Raw genomic sequence first — 16,271 nt, 5'->3', positions numbered from 1 at the left:
CGGCCCCGCCGCTCCCCCGCACACAGCGCGGACACGCGGCTCCGCCCAACGCCTTTATTAACGACTGCGGGGGGACCCCGCGCCCGGCTCTGCGGCCCCGCCCGGCTCCGGCTCCGGCTTCGGCTCCATCTCCAACCCCATGTTCTCCTCCATGTCCGTGTTCGACTCCGTCTCCATGTTCCGGCCGCCGTCGGGGCTGTGGGGAGACGCGGCGTCAGTCCCGGCCCCACCAGCCCCGCTCCCCCCCCGTTTTCCCCCTCCCCATCACACCGGCGAGCCTCCGCTCTCCCTTTTCACCGAGATCTGCAGCTTCTCCTGTACTTTTCCCGTTTCCCCCAGGAATTCGCAAATGGAAAACCTGCTTTCCTGGCTCTCGCACACAGATGCCCACTTGGTGTCAGGAAGTTTGTTTTGCTTCTCCTACGTTTGTGTGTTTTAGACGTCTGTTTGTTAGTTTCTTCCCTTGCTGACCAACAAACTTCCCCGGTTTACCAACAAACTGTTACTAAGTGCCACTTTCCCTGCTCTGCCCAGGCTTTCCCAGTAACTCCATGCTCCTGGTCCATCTCCCAACACCCAGAATGGAAGATTTGCATTAAATAACTCGTACACCAACTCACCCATGGGTTTGCAACCCACCTCCTTGCAAAGAACCCTTTCTGCCGCCTCCATCTCACAGCTGCAATGATGCTACAGATGAGGGTGAGGAGGATGCCGAAGCCCAGCAGCAGCCCATCTATCAGCAGGGCAGAGCTTTGGACCGTTTCAACTGGGGAGCAAAGCAAAGGTGCAGCTCTGGGTGATGCCACGGGCTGTGGGCTCAGCAGCAGCCGGACAGTTTGTGGGGCCATAGGAGCTGCTGTTGCACCCAGTAAAACCACAGGGCACCCAGTGCCTGTCTGCGGCACCCACCAGCCTCCCATGGGCTGTCGATGCTGCCACCGACAAAGGGTCCTGTAGTCTCGCAGTTGGGCGGGCTCCAGCCCAGATCGCAGTGGCAGTTCTTCTTGTTGTTGCACACCTGCATGCACGGGGGTGGGCAGAAAACATCCTTCCTTGTACAACCCACCCTGAGGAGCCTGATGCACTGCTGCGGGCCTGCGGATCTCCTCTGTGCACTCTGCTCTGGCCACAGCACCCTGCCCTGGCCACAGCACCCTGCCCTGCACACTTACACTCATCCTTCCCAACACCATTTCCACGATGTGCTGTTAAATCCTCCCTAAATACTCTTTCCCCCTCCCCAGTTTTCTGCTAATCTAGACAAGCAAAGACTCCCCACTCCTTTATCTCAATTGCTTTTCACTTGGGAGGGAAAGGAAGTCGGGCAATCTCACTTCATTTCTCCCACAGCAACCCAGAACACGGGTCTGGCCCGTTCACAGACAAGCCCCAGGGGACATTTTACCAGAACCACTCATTCCTCTTCAGTAACATCAACTCAACACCACCACCATAACAGCGCTGCTGTGACTTACCCCGTGCCCGTGGCATTTCTCCTGCACGTCGCAGTCATAGTTGAGCACTGAATGCGGGTGGCACGTGCCATTCAAACAAACCTGTAAGACCAATAGGAGAAGAATCCTGCTGGGCACTTTTACATCCCTTCATCATGTTTGCCGCAAACCTAAGAAGCGTTCTGAGCCCTAAAGAATGACCGAAGGGCAATAGCAAAGGCAGTAATTACTGAAACTGTAAGTGCAGACCACCTTTACCTCACACTGTGAAATGGCAGCTATTTCTACAACTAATTCTGTGCCATTTCCAGCTGCTCCTGCAGGATTTCTCACCTTTCCAGGACCACACTTTGTTCCTTCCTTCACCATGAGGGGATCGAACTTTGTGGGTCCGTTCATAAAATCAAAGGACACGCACAGATGTTCTTGCACATGAGCATAAATTATGGCACCCTTCATTTTTGTGAAGGGAAGACGATTCGGGTACACACACACTAACTTTCCACATCCCAGATTCCTAAAACAATCAGCACAATGAATTAGAACACACAGATTCTGATCGATCCCAGTGCTGGGAATGTTGAGGTGCACAAACTGGGGAGGGGGATTGACACAAAATAAAACCACGAGGACGTGATGTCTTGTGATGTTTCACAAGAGCTGAATCTGTGAGAGCAGGGGAGGAGCCATCCTGTGAACCAGAACATTAACTGCAGCGCTATTAGGTGTGTGCTGCAGTTGCCTTCAGAAGTCCCCCGTTTCTCTCCACCACCGTTTCCCTACAGAACACCCAGAGCTAACACTGCAAAACAGCTCTGCCCAGCAAGAGGAGAACATCTGAAGGCAACCTTCTCACAGGTTATTACTTTGAATGGACAGTAAAAGGAAGCACAAATTAACTGTATGTTCCCAGTTCAACACTCTGCATTCCCTTGCGACCTACGGCCAGGAGCAGGGCTTGTAGCCATCCATCGGGTGCTTGCCGCAGTGCCCAAACCTGTCCTGCTGGCTGTTGACTTCTTCATAACAGGCCAAAGGAGCATTTTTTGCACCTGAAAGTTGAGAAATAAAGCTGATTACCACTGAGGGTACTACAGAATAAGGTAGCTCTGTTGCCTCTAACACTTATTAGTTCTGGCCTCTGCCTGGCTCCCACTCCAGTCCCATCGCTGGCCACCCCTATCCAGGTTGTGGCACTGATAGCGGAATTGCCTGACCTGCCCACACCACCTTCCCCAACAGCCTCAGGGGACATTTCTGGCTCATCCTCCTCTCTGGGAGGCAGTGAGGTGCGTGTGATGGGCTGTGTCAATGTCCAGCCTGAAACCCCCCAAGAAACTGTCACCCCTTCGGATGGCCCATTCCATTCCCATGGTCCCCCCTTGCCCTTCCCTACACCACACACTCCAGGAGCCCCCAGATTCCCCAATTTCATGTGAGAGAGAGCGTGGGCATCCATGCTGCTTGGATCCTTCTGCCCTGGACCAGCCCTGGAGCTTGATGCTAGTACTAGTGATGCCAGCGCAGCCGTTACCTTTCCCATAGAGCTGCTGGCACTGCAGGTCCGGGGACTGGCAGCGTCCCTTGTAGCAGTAGCCGGTGCCGTGCTCGCAGCCGTGCCCGTCCTGCACGTACAGGTCGGGGGGGCAGGAGGCCGAGGCCCCCGTGCAGAACTCGGCCAGGTCACACTGCTCATCGGCGGCGGGGCGGCACTGCGAGTGCTTCCGCTTGAACTGCCGGAGGGGGCAGAAAGGACCCTTCATCCTCACACAGCCACCAGCGGGGTCCCCCCTCACAGCCCCCCCAGTGCTCTCGGGACCCCCCCCCCGAGGCACTCGGGTCACACAAGCGTGTTACACTGCCCAAGAGCCTCCCCAGTAATATTCCTCCCGGGGGGGTTCAGCTGGAACATCTCTGCACAGCAGAAGGTTTGTCTCCATCCTTCAACATGGGAACGCTCCATTTCTCCAAGAACAAATAATGACATTGCAATATGTATAAAACTCTGCTTTACCTGACAGTCATTACAACATAATCCAAAGGAGACAAAACGCAGCACAAATACGATTAAGATTTTGGGAGATACCCATCCAAGGAAAACCAGAGAGCTGGTTGACAGTGCTGCTGTAGAATCCACCACTGCTCCAAGGTTGAAAAATGGGATTAACTTCTGATAACGCTGGACACAACTCACCTGGCAATTTTGACAACATAGTCCCGAGGAGCACTGTACTCCTGGCTTGAAGAGACACTGGGGAGTACAACATTTGTCTAATGCACAGTCCTGCAAACACATCAGGAATCGTTATTTGCTGCAGATTTCCCTATGGGCTGGGTGACCACTTGCCCTGACCCCATCCTCCCTGCGCACAGATACCTCAGTGGGGCCGAGGGACCAGCAGGAATGCTGCACTTGTGTGTCTTACCATAGAAAGGCTTTATACACCCCTGAGCCCAGCTTACACCCGCTCTCAGCACCCACCTCCACTGACCCGCAGTCGCACTGCTCGCCGGCCTCCACCACGCCGTTGCCACATGAAGTCTCATGGTGGGAAGGCTGGGGCTTAGCTTGCCTCATGACGGGGCATTCCTTGTTCTGCTTCAGGAAGGTCTGAAAGTCCCTGATGCTGCAGCTGCTGAAGGCTTTTGCCCCATTGAACTTTCTAAAATGAAAGTTATCCGTTTATGTGTTAACACATCTACCCCTGCTGGCTTTCTCCAGATCTCTGTGCAGCTCAGATGCTGGCACAAGGTGCAGTGGTGCCCTGGGTGTCTTCCAGTTCACTCGCCAAACCCAAAACAGGGATGGATCTGGCCTGGCCTTAAGCAAAACACGCCCAAGACACCCCTGATGAGAGGATCATCCCTGTGGCTGCACCAGCCCAACCTGGCAGCTGCCGGGGACCCTGTTTGTCCTCCAGCACATCCTGCCCTCCTGCATCCTTATCCCCAGCCACCAACTCACAGCGCCTCGGGGCTCATGATGCAGATGTGCCTGGGGCAGTGGCACTGCGGGGACTTATCGTAGCCGATGCCCAGGCTGCGCCCCAGAAGCTGTGCCAGGAGGGCAGAGAAGGACTCCAGCGACACACCTTTCTGCAACTAGAGGAGGAGAGAGCGGGGCTGCAGCATGTTCCCTGCACAGATCCCCGCGGATCCCAGCTCCAGCCATGGATGCTCCCGCTCGTCCCTGTGGCTCAGGGACACACGGCTGGCAGGGGACAGGCAGCACCGTACCACGGCCACGATGCCTGCAGCATCTCTCTGACACAACTTTCCTGGAACTGTTGTGCCCACAAACGTTGCTGGGTTCCCGTACCTGAAACACAGGCGTGTTCACAGGCAGAGCCAATGGTCCTGCCCGGCTTTATGTTTGCAAAGCCTCTTCACTTTTACAAGAGGCATCTCACTCAAAGCAAAGTCTGCCCTTCACAAGCACGTGCGTTCAGCAGGTTGTTACTATCTGCTCTTAAGTAATGACAATTGATTCTTACAGCAGCAGATACGGCACTTCAGGGGGCTGCAGAACACGGCTGGTCTTCTTCCACTTCAGAAGCTGCAGCAGCACATTTTCTGCATTCCCTGCTGCCCTCACCATACTGTTATCCATCCAGACCTCCACAGAGGACAGCATAACTGTTAGATTCAGAGACCTGAACACCTGAAAGTTAAATGAGAGAAGTGGCTGCTCCCGTATGTTTCACTTCAGGTGCTGTTTGAATGTTTGTTCTCAGCAGCCACGCTCCTTCAGGAAAACAGACGGGAGCGGTTGGCAACTGATCTGCTGCTCTGTGTGTCATGAAAATGATGTAGGAAATAGGAAATGGAAAGACATGGAAGTGTGTCCAAAAGAGAAAACCCAAATTCAGTTCAGTAAGCTGGATCTAATAAACCCAAAGACAACCTAAGCTTGAATAGAGATGTTAAATCATTAAACACACAGAATACACAAACTGCTTCTTGTCTGCATTTTTTCCTGTTTCCAGGAGGAGACACTCTAGTCCCTGGGATTTCAAGTCAAACACTCATGCAACTGTCTATGCTGTGTACTACATAGGCAGGAAAAAACCCAAATCACTCCCTAAGAGGCAGAGGGAAAGGAGCAGTGGAGGCTGCTGGCTCCTGCCTACAAGTGCAACGGCCCCTTGTGGAGCATGTACCATAGGACAGTGTCTAATTTGGGGGGTCGAGGAATAGGCACTGCTGGACGGGAGAGCAGCACTGATTTACAGCAAATCAGAGAGGGGCAAAACCCCCTTCACAGCTGCATCCCAGCCTGGATGAGTCCTAGATAAACCTGGAGCTCTGACAGACTAACCCAAAAAGTCAAAAGCTGAGAGTCAGTACCTCCAGAAAGCACGTTTAGTTATTATCTTCTCCAAAATTAGTCAAATCCTACCAGTACCTATCCATCAGTATGATGGATATCAGTATTTCCATCAGTATGCTGACATAAGCTGTCATATTTTCCATCTCAGTACATATAAATCAGGAAAAAACTTACATTGTTGAGCAAGCTGGAGATCTGAACAATCTTCTGTACCACAATATAGTCGTCTGCACCCAGGTAGTTGTACTGAAACAGGACATGAGGTTATATGTAGGTTATTTGCCATGCAGAAGCACATGGGGTTATCGCAATCTTTCTCAGAGGGGCTTCTGCCCACTGAAACGTGGCCACAGGCCAGGCAGGACCATGGGGACAACCACAGTGAAGATTTATCGCAGCTCGAGCCAGGGAAAGAACACAAACACAGAACAGGAACCGACTGACACAGACTTACCAAAGCCCTTTCCAAAATGAGGCGGAGCGCGATCTTCCTCTCATACCTGGGCTGGAAAACAGAATTCTTCACTGTTAATCATTCATTTCACCAATTCAGTCACGAGGCATAAGGAATGCTGGCTCGTCTGAGACACTAAACCCTCCTGAAGGCACTGCCATCTGCTGATGTTATTGTCGGAACAGAAAGCAAAAGCCATGTATTAATAGCTGGGACAACGCTGAAGTCTTTTGCTAATGGCATTGGCTCTCGGCTAAGATGAGCCCTGGAATGCTCACATGAATCCTATGGCTGAAGCAGCCAGAACATCGCTGCCAACCATCTGCAAACCAGAGGGAGAAATACCCTCCTTTTCCAAACCCATCAGTAAACCTTGTAGCCCTTGGGGACATCTCTTGTTAGGCATTAGAAGAGTAATGACCCACACAACACCCAGCACAAACATCCCCCCTCATCTCTGTCCATCCAGACAGCACCAGCCAAAGCTTCCCATGGGATCAGACCCCCTTCCTGTGATGGGGACACCAGCAGCATGGGGAGAACCAGCACTAGTAGCTCACTTCATCGTATCCCTGTGCTCTGCTTGACACCTCTGTCACCATGAGCTCGCCGGGCCCTGCCTCGGGGCGGCTGCTGGTCAAGAGGGAACCCGCCGCCTTCACGTCCCTCACACGATACACAAAGTGCTCGAACGCAGGAGAATAACCCAGGGGCTCGATGCCGTAGGTGATGTTCTCAAACTGCAGCAAGCCCCTGTCAATGGACAGCACCGGCCATTGGCCCCCAAGCTCTGGGGCATCCCTGGGCTCCCCACAGGCACCGACGTGGTGGTTCATTACCTGAGCCCCGAGCACGTGCTGAGGGTCACTGATGAACTGGGGATGCCGTCGATGTAGCCCCGATAGTAGCAGCTTCCCTATGTCAGGATAGAGGACAAGGAGCCCCTTCCGTGGCTGAGAAGGCAGCCCCATCAAGGGTTGTATGGACAATCTCTCCTTGTCCCAAGGAATTAAAAAGAAATCCTAGCATGGTGATGTGAAACCCTCACAATAAAGACCTGCCCTGCCCTGTGCCAGGGGTGCTGGCTCTTCTTCTGGTCCCTCCACAAGGAAGGGACCACATGGTCAGGATTACACCTTTGAACCAAGCAAACTCAGTGACTCCAAAAACCTTCACAAACATGCATCTGACCATGCAAGGAATGCTTGTTTCACCCTCGTGCTGTGACTAGGAAGCAAACATGTGGAGAGGGACAACACTGCTTCTCTGGATTAACTAGTGGCATCCCCAGGACACTGAGCAGCCACCCTGGCACAAGACAGCAACAGAAGCACCGAGTAGGTCACTGTTACCTTGATAGGGGGTGAGGCAGAGCGCAAAGATCCCTTCTCACTGTACATATAAATCCTGAAATCATCTGATAAAAAGAATCTAGACCAGAAAAACAACAAAATCCTCTGAAAATGCCCTGGAATGGTCTTACCCAGGGCTTCTAGAGCTTATTGCAGGTCCTGCAGATGTGGTGGTGCCCTGACAGAGCCAGACCTCACTGCTGGCAGCAGCGGGTGGATGAGGCAGCGCCAGGGCCAACTTACTGTGGCTGCAGGTGGATGGTGTACGGCCTCCCCTCTATCTTGAGGACGTAGGACACTATGGCCTTGGCGTGCGGGAGAGCAGAGAAAGGGAGAATTAGTGGTTGTGGAAAGGCACTAAGGGCAGCTACGAACACCGAGGGAGAGCACAAGAGCTCAGCAGAGCATCCCCTGCACCACCAGAACAGGGTTTCCTAAAGCTGTCCCCCTCCCAGCGCCCCCCTGGCTGTGGCACATCGCGTTGCTGCGGGAGCACATCCACTCTCACACACAAACACCAGGTAACTTGGTTTCTTAAGTACCGTCTCTCCGGCTGTTTTTGAGAGCAGCTTCTGGGGAACTGTGATGTGCAGCAGCATCTGTGACCCTAGAGAAAGAATTCGTTTTCTTAGTTACAACCACAGGTTGTTATCACCATGGTCGTGCCTGAGTCAGGACTGCATACGTCTGTACAGCTGCCTTGATAGCATGTGGACAGATGCAGTTACTACCTGCAGAGGTTCTCCAATTCTAGTTTCTACCCTGCTATCATCCAGCCACGCTTAATTCTGAAGTACCTAGGCACTTACATAGATAAAACAAAGCTATGTGCATGCCTACTGCTGGATCAGAGCCCAGGAACATGAACCGCGGATGATTGGAGCCTGAGATCAAGCCTGGCTGAACAAACCCACCTTGCACCAGGAACCGAAATGGGGCGCAGAGAGACCGGTCACCCCCTCCCATCTACAACCACACAAGGAATGTCCCCTTCGGAAGGAGCCACACCGCCGGCTCCATCCCCACGAGTGTCACTGTCCCCACGCAGCTCCACACACTCCCAGCAACACCCGACCAGCACAAGGTGCTGCAGGGAGCTCGCATCGGCCGCAGCCCCTCGACCCAGCGGGGTCCAGCGCTTGTCAAAGAGCACGAACTGAGCCAGTGTCAAACCCGTCCCTGGGGTTCCTCCTGTGATGGGCGCCGCGACGGAAGGACAAACTCATCCCCGTGTGTGCCCCCGGGGCCGGGCATGGCCGGGGCGGAGCTGCGGCTGCGGCACCGGGAGCTGCCCGGCGGGGTTCGGGGGTCCCGGGGGTGCGGGGAGGAGTGCGGGGCTCTCACTCACGCAGCGCGGTCACCAGCGCGGCGCCCAGCGCCAAGCCCGGCCCCATCCCGCCCCCGGCGGCCGGTAACGGCCCCGCCGCTCCCCCGCACACAGCTCGGACGCGCGGCTCCGCCCAACGCCTTTATTAACGACTGCGGGGGGACCCCGCGCTCTGCTCCTTGTCCGTGTCCAGCTCCAGACCCATCACCGAGTTCCAATCCGACACGTCGGTGCTGTCCCCGGTGACGGCGCTGCGGGGAGACGCGGAGCAGCATCTCAGCACCGGCCCCAGCCCCGGATCCCCTCGGCCCTGGGGTCTCCCCAGCCCCGGATCTCCTTAACCCCCGGGGAACCTCCTCATATCCCGCGGGATCACGCCATAGACCCCCGAGGGAATCAGCCAGCCCCAGGGATCACCCCAACCCTCGCAGGTGCCGTGCCTCGTCCCCTCCTGGCATCTCACCTATCCGTGCTCGGGGGCCGTGGTCCACACAAGCCCATCGCCCACCACCGGATCACAAGGCAGATGGCCCCGGCCAGGAGGAGCAGGAGAAGGCAGGAGCCCAGCACCGGCCAGGCTGTCGTCACATCCTCCATCACTCGTGCCATGGACAGGCCTGGTGGGGGACAGCCCAGCGGGCAGCAGAATGGGACCAGCACCTTCCCTGCCTGCAGCAGTGACCCCAGCCCGGTGCCCATCACCTCCCCACGGTACTAACCACCATCAGACAGCTGGAGGCCACTGTCGATGCTTCCCCCCAGGCGGGATCCCCTCTTCAGGCAGTCGGGGGGCTTCCAGCCAGGGTGGCAGTGGCACTGCTTCTTATTATTGCACACCTGGAAAGCCAGGGGATGGGTGGTAAATCTGTGATGAATCCATGCAACAGACCCTTGTGCCCCAACCAGCATCAGCCTCTACCACCGGTGGGGTTGGGACAAGGCCATGGGCACTTAGCAGCACCCGAAGGTCATTTAGGAAGTGAATCAGATAAGAAACACACTCTGAAGTGCAGGATAACTTTGAGACACTGAGCAAGCATGAAACATCATCCTCCTGCAAAACCCACCCGCATTTCTGTGTGGCAGCGGAAATTAAGCTGCTTATCCTGGGTATTGGCACCCCCTCCACACACCACAGCCCTCCTGCTCCCCACAACCACCCAACGCTTGTATCTACCCTGGCTCCACTGCCTTCAATTCTTTGTTCCTTCATTTCTGCTTCCTTTTCTTCCCCCCTCCCATAAACCAACTAAACCATCAGATTCTCAGCTCGGTGACTTACGCCGTGGCCATGGCACTTCACTTTGCTATTGCAGTCGTAGCCCAGGACCGAATGTGGGTGACAAGTGTTGTTTATACACACCTAGAAGCACCACAACAGCTCCAGCTTTGCCATCACGCACCCAGCCCACCGTCATGTCCCAAAAAGGAGTGAAAATACTTCCAAAACTCATAGAATCATAGAATGATTTGGGTTGGAGAGGACCTTAGGATCATCCAGTTCCAACCCCCTGCCATGGGCAGGGACACCTCACACTAGACCATGTCACCCAAGGCTCTGTCCAACCTGGCCTTGAACACTGCCAGGGATGGAGCATTTATCACTTTTCTGGGCGCCCTGTTTCAGTGCCTCAGCACCCTCACAGTGAAGAACTTCTTCCTTATCTCCAACCTGAACTTCCCGTTTCAGTTTGAACCCATCACCCCTTGTCCTATTGCTACAGTCCCTGATGAAGAGCCCCTCTCCAGCATCCTTGTAGCCCCCTTCAGACACTGGAAAAATATATTGGATATATTCAAAAGCTACAGCTACCACCTTGGGGCTGGGTATGTCCAATGCTTACACCGCACCAACCCTTTAATGCAACGTTTGTGTGTCTTTACACTGTTTGTAAATACCAAGAACACTTAACGCTGCAGAGGAGCAATTCTTGTTAATATTTACAATTCACATCCATCATTTTAGGTGATTACAAAACGTTTTCTCACCTTTCCAGTACCACACTTTGTTCCTGGCGGAACCAGAATAGGATCCAGCCTCGCTCCTGTGTACAGATAATTCAGAGACACGCACAATTGCCCGTGCACATAGACGTAAGCAACAGCAGCCGCATCCGTGGGGAAGGGAGTCCTGTACGGGTACGTGCAGACAAGCTTCCCACACCTCAGATTCCTACAAAATCCATTTGCAGAGGCTGTGTACCTCACACGCACATAGATGTGCTGCCTGATGAAACACTAGAAACATTAAACAGCACGACACAAAGCTGCAGCACTGCATGAGAAGAATAGATAAGCAGGATTGGGAAGTCCGAGAGCCAACCTGTGGCTCACAAGGAGAGACACTGCACTGCTAACAAGGAGAACACACACCTGACTATTTATTGCTTTGCAAATCTTACTATCAGCTGGAGTCTTGATGCTTTCCTGAGCTGTAAAGCCCCGATTAAACATGCCCTTCCCCAGGCATACCTCCAAGAACAGGACTTATAGCCTTGTCTGGGCTGCAACCCGCAGTGGCCAAACCTGTCCCGCTGACTGTTGAGTTCCTCGTAACAAGCCACAGGAGCATTTTTTGAACCTACAAGTTTAGCAATGATACTTGTTATCATCTAAATGAACACAAAGGGACGTATTATGGTATCTAATAACTTCTTTGCTTTTCCTGCTGTTCACAGCAGAGCAGAGATGCTCTTCACTAATTAGAGAAAACATAGTGCCTGTCCCTGAACTGCCAGACCCTCAGCAATCCTGAGCCCCAGAAATAAGCAGGGGGTTAGCAAATAGTAGGTTAGTTACTGATTAAGTTTGCTCACAGACAATGAGCGTTTTATGTTATTGTTTTCATTGTTACCTCTGAAGAATTGGGAGAACCACGTGCTACTGAAGTGCCTATTAACCAGAGCCCAAGCTGAGCTTGCAATGCTCTCCTAAAGCCACATCCTTCCTCCTCGGCTGCCCCACTCCACCCACAGCCCCTCTAGTGCAAAGGGGAGCAAATTGAAGAGCAAAGACACGAACTGAGCATCCTGTGGCTACATCCTGCAGCCGCGCAGCACCAACAGCACCGGTGCAACCAGCGCAGCCGTTACCTTTCCCATAGAGCTGCTGGCACTGCAGGTCCGGGGACTGGCAGCGTCCCTTGTAGCAGTAGCCGGTGCCGTGCTCGCAGCCGTGCCCGTCCTGCACGTACAGGTCGGGGGGGCAGGAGGCCGAGGCCCCCGTGCAGAACTCGGCCAGGTCACACTGCTCATCGGCGGCGGGGCGGCACTGCGAGTGCTTCCGCTTGAACTGCCGGAGGGGGCAGAAAGGACCCTTCATCCTCACACAGCCACCAGCGGGGTCCCCCCTCACAGCCCCCCCAGTGCTCTCAGGACCCCCCCCCCGAGGCACTTGGGTCACACAAGCGTGTTACACTGCCCAAGAGCCTCCCCGATAATATTCCTCCTGGGGGGATTCAGCTGGAACCTCTCTGCAGAGCAGATTTGTCTCCATCCTTCAACATGGGAACGCTCTATTTCTCCAAGAGTAAATAACGACCTTGCAATATGTATAAAACTCTGCTTTACCTGGCAGTCATTACAACATAATCCAGAGGAACATTTCACTCCCGGCTTGAACTGACATCCTGTAGTACAGCATTTGTCCTTCGAGCAGGCCTGTGGGGCATCACAAAACCACATTATTCTTTTCGTTCCCCCAGAGGTTTTACTATCAGACTTCTCTTCCTTCTTTTCCCCCCAGTAAAAGCTACACTTGGGCAATATCTACCAGAAGAAAGTGGGCAAAGAAAAACAATCTAAAACCCACATAACCCATCTTCGGCTTCAGCTCCAGGGATCATTGTTCTGAACGCAGACATGGTACCAACGTCTACATCCAGCCCTGATCCCCCCGTGCCCACCTTGGCCGCCCCGCAGTCGCACTGCTCGCCGGGCTCCACGATGCCATTGCCGCAGACGGCCGCTCTCCGGGAGGACAGCCCGGTCAAGCGGGGTCTGCTGAACAGGCACATGCCTCCACCGTGCCTCAGGAAGGCCTCAAAGTCCCTGATGCTGCAGCTGCTGAAGGCTTTTACCCCGCTGAAATGCCTAAAAATAAAGCAATTATGCGTTTAGATGACAACACATCCACTGCCATTCGCAAACCCTCTGTCCCACCTCCTGGTCCCCAGCCACCAACTCACAGCGCCTCGGGGCTCATGATGCAGACGTGCCTGGGGCAGTGGCACTGCGGGGACTCATCGTAGCCGATGCCCAGGCTGCGCCCCAGAAGCTGTGCCAGGAGGGCAGAGAAGGACTCCAGCGTTGTGGCCTCCTGGGACTACAGGAGGAGAGAGCGTGGCTGTGGCACCTTCCCTGCGCAGATCCCAGCGGATCCCAGCTCCGGATGCTCCTGCCTGTCCCTGTGGCTCAGGGACATGCGGCTGATGGGGAACAGACGGCACCGTACCACGGCCGCGACGCCTGCAGCATCTCTCTGACACACCTTTCCTGGAGCTGTTGTGCCCACAAACGCTGCTTGGTGCCTGTACCTGAGACACAGCGAGACCCCATCACTGTGGGTAACTTGGGGGTCCTGGGTCTATATGGCCCCCTCGGCCCCCTGGGATGCTCTGGTGTCCCCAGAGACTGGGGCTGTACCATCCCCTGGCCAGGAGCCTCTCCTCAGGCGCTGGCACAATCACATTCACCGCATCAGCACTGAAAGCCAGGCTGGAAGGTATGGACTTGAGAGAAATACTGTCAGGATATTAAGGAGTTAGGAAATATGTAAGAAATGTGTCTTAAAAACCCATTTTTCATGGGAATACTTATAGTTAACCCATGTTGGTTTAACTGATCTCTCCTGAGTAACTTTTAACGAGTAACAAAACCTCTCTCTTACACCAAGAGGTACGCGGTGTCGTACGGCTGCAGAGCGAGGTGGGACTTTGCCCACTGCAAAAACCGCTGCAGAAGGTCCTCTGCTTCCCCCGCTGTCGACACTTTATTCTTGTCTGTCCACAGCTCCAGGGAGGACAGCACGACGGTGACATTGAGAGGATTAAACATCTGAAAGCACAGCAGAGGGAATGCCTGCTCAGGTACCTCTCCTCCAGAGCTGAACCGCAGCTCTACACCCATTCAATCACGCACGAAAAGCCCATTGCTATTGTCAGCGACTGGATGGCATCTGCATGAAAGACTTTTTACATACCTCCTCCTAAAACCAAAGCACCCAAGTAGTAGGTGGCCGTTACTAACACCGACCCCTCCATCATCTTACTACAGACTTTAAAACTTACATTGTTGACCAAATTGAAGACCTGGATTATCTTTTGCGTCGCTGCCTTTGTGTCCGAACCCATGTAGTCATACTGAAAGATAACCCAAGAGCACATTAGAGCAGACAAGGCATTTACCACCATGAAGCAGAACGGTGTTGAAACACTGAGATGATGATTGCCAACATCCCATCGTGTAAATGTAAGCCAGGAGTTTTCATTCTTTCTTTCCTACAAATCCACAGTACATGTCAGTTTTCAAAAGGGAAAACAAATACACATAAAAGGTGGGAAATGGCACCATTTTGTGCTCATAGGAGTCAGGCAAACACAAGGTTAAAATGACTGGCCCAGACTTACCAAAGCCTTGTCCAAAACTACGTACACTTGCAAGTATTTGGGAGATTGTGCTGCAGCCGAGAGTGGCTGAAAAAGAAAAGAGTCTCCAATGCCACTTATTCCTACATTCTATAGTCACCTTGTGCCTGAGGTTTGCCCCACTCCTCAAGTGCCCTTTCAAAAGCAATGCTTTGATGCCTTCAAAAGAGCCTAAGGGCAGAAGCTGTTCCAACTTTGCCATTCCTGACTTTTTTCAAAGCCATTTTACCTTGGTGATGCTTCTCATTACGTGAGTAACAACCCAGGTGATACCAGCACAAGCACCGGTGCTCCTAAACAGCCCCTCTCATCTCTGTCCATCCAGACAGCACCAGCCAAAGCTTCCCATGGGATCAGACCCCTTCATGTGATGGGGACACCAGCAGCATGGGGAGAACCAGCACTAGTAGCTCACTTCATCATATCCCTGCGCTCTGCTCGACTCCTCCATCGCTGTCAGCACCCCAGGCCCTGCCTCGGCGCGGCTGCTGGCCAAGAGGGGACCTGCTGCCTTCCCGTCCCTCACGCGGTACACAAAGTGCTCGAACGCAGGAGAATAACCCAGGGGCTCGATGCCGTAGGTGATGTTCTCAAACTGCAGCAAGCCCCTGTCAATGGGCAGCACCGGCCATTGACCCCCAAGCTCTGGGGCACCCACGGGCTCCCCACGGGCACCGACGTGGTGGTTCATTACCTGAGCCCCGAGCACGTGCTGAGAGTCACTGATGAGCTGGGGAAGCCGTCGATGTAGCCCCGGTAGTAGCAGCTTCCCTATATCAGGATAAAGGACAAGGAGCCCCTTCCGTGGCTGAGAAGACAATCCCTTCACCCATCACCCAAAGAAGTGAGCTGCACGTGGGGGGGACACAGCTCTGGGCTGCAGCACTTACAGCACAAAATCCCCAAAGCAACCCAAAACTACCTTGAAACGGATGGAATCAGAGCGCGCAGATCCCACCTCGTTCGACACGTAGATCTTGAAGTCCTCAGATAAAAAGACACTACAAAAGAAAGGCATCAAAATCGAAGCGCTTTAAAGAACATCCCTTACCTGGCTCCTTGAGCTTATTGCAGGTCCTGCAGCTGCAGTATTGCCCCGGCAGAGCCAGACCCCGCTGCCATCAGCAGTATCAGGGCCAACTTACTGCGGCTGCAGGCGGATGGTGTACGGCCTCCCCTCTATACTGAGGATGTAGGACACTGCATCCTTGGTGTGCAGGAGAGCAGAGAAAGGAAGAATTAGCAACGCTGACTATGGAAAAGCATGTGCTGAGGGCACCTATGCACACCCAGGGCAAGCACAATAAGCTCACTGCTTCCTCAAGGAGCAGGGACAGGTCTGTGACCCTCTTTTCCAGCCGCCAGCACATCTGTACCCCAACCCCTGCAGCTGGAGACCCCTCAGCAACGTGCCTCGGTCGCGTTTGGGTGCAGCCGCAGCGGGACCGTGACCGGGGACAAGACCTGGGAGCCTGGAGGGAGGGAAGAGAGACCCGGGCGGTGCTGAACCCACCCCGGACACAGCATCAGCCGCGACGGGGCGGCCTCGGGAGCAGGGGGGAGCCGCGGCCTCGGACTCACGCAGCGGCAGCAGCGGCACCAGGAGCAGCAGCAGCAGCGCCCGGTGCGGCCCCATCGCCGCCGGTAACGGCTCCCCCGCGGCCGTTCCGCCCCGCCCTCCCCGGAAAGCAGAGGCGGAGGCGAGCG

General features: G+C 54.3%; 1 protein-coding gene and 1 pseudogene across 1 annotated transcript; both read right to left on the bottom strand.

Moving 5' to 3' along the window:
• Nucleotides 1-42: 42 nt before the first annotated feature.
• Nucleotides 43-8,987, bottom strand: LOC115618576 (annotated as a pseudogene).
• A 69-nt stretch (nt 8,988-9,056) lies between these two features.
• LOC115618575 (disintegrin and metalloproteinase domain-containing protein 2-like) lies at nt 9,057-16,200 on the bottom strand. Its single transcript, XM_030510285.1, has 19 exons — nt 16,078-16,200; nt 15,710-15,816; nt 15,487-15,565; nt 15,259-15,335; nt 15,035-15,172; nt 14,547-14,640; nt 14,208-14,279; nt 13,808-13,974; nt 13,373-13,454; nt 13,107-13,243; nt 12,825-13,011; nt 12,490-12,579; nt 12,013-12,211; nt 11,393-11,501; nt 10,910-11,093; nt 10,203-10,283; nt 9,640-9,757; nt 9,384-9,537; nt 9,057-9,171 (listed from the first exon to the last, which is right to left on the bottom strand). Exons 1-19 carry the CDS (start codon nt 16,198-16,200, stop codon nt 9,066-9,068), a joined length of 2,304 nt encoding a protein of 767 aa, XP_030366145.1. The 3' UTR covers nt 9,057-9,065.
• Nucleotides 16,201-16,271: the final 71 nt, after the last annotated feature.

This window comes from Strigops habroptila, chromosome 21 (genome assembly GCF_004027225.2).
Source record: "Strigops habroptila isolate Jane chromosome 21, bStrHab1.2.pri, whole genome shotgun sequence".
Classification (NCBI taxonomy): domain Eukaryota; kingdom Metazoa; phylum Chordata; class Aves; order Psittaciformes; family Psittacidae; genus Strigops; species Strigops habroptila.
The sequence above is the reverse complement of the archived record's forward strand: the minus strand, read 5'-3'. Positions and strand labels throughout refer to the sequence as shown.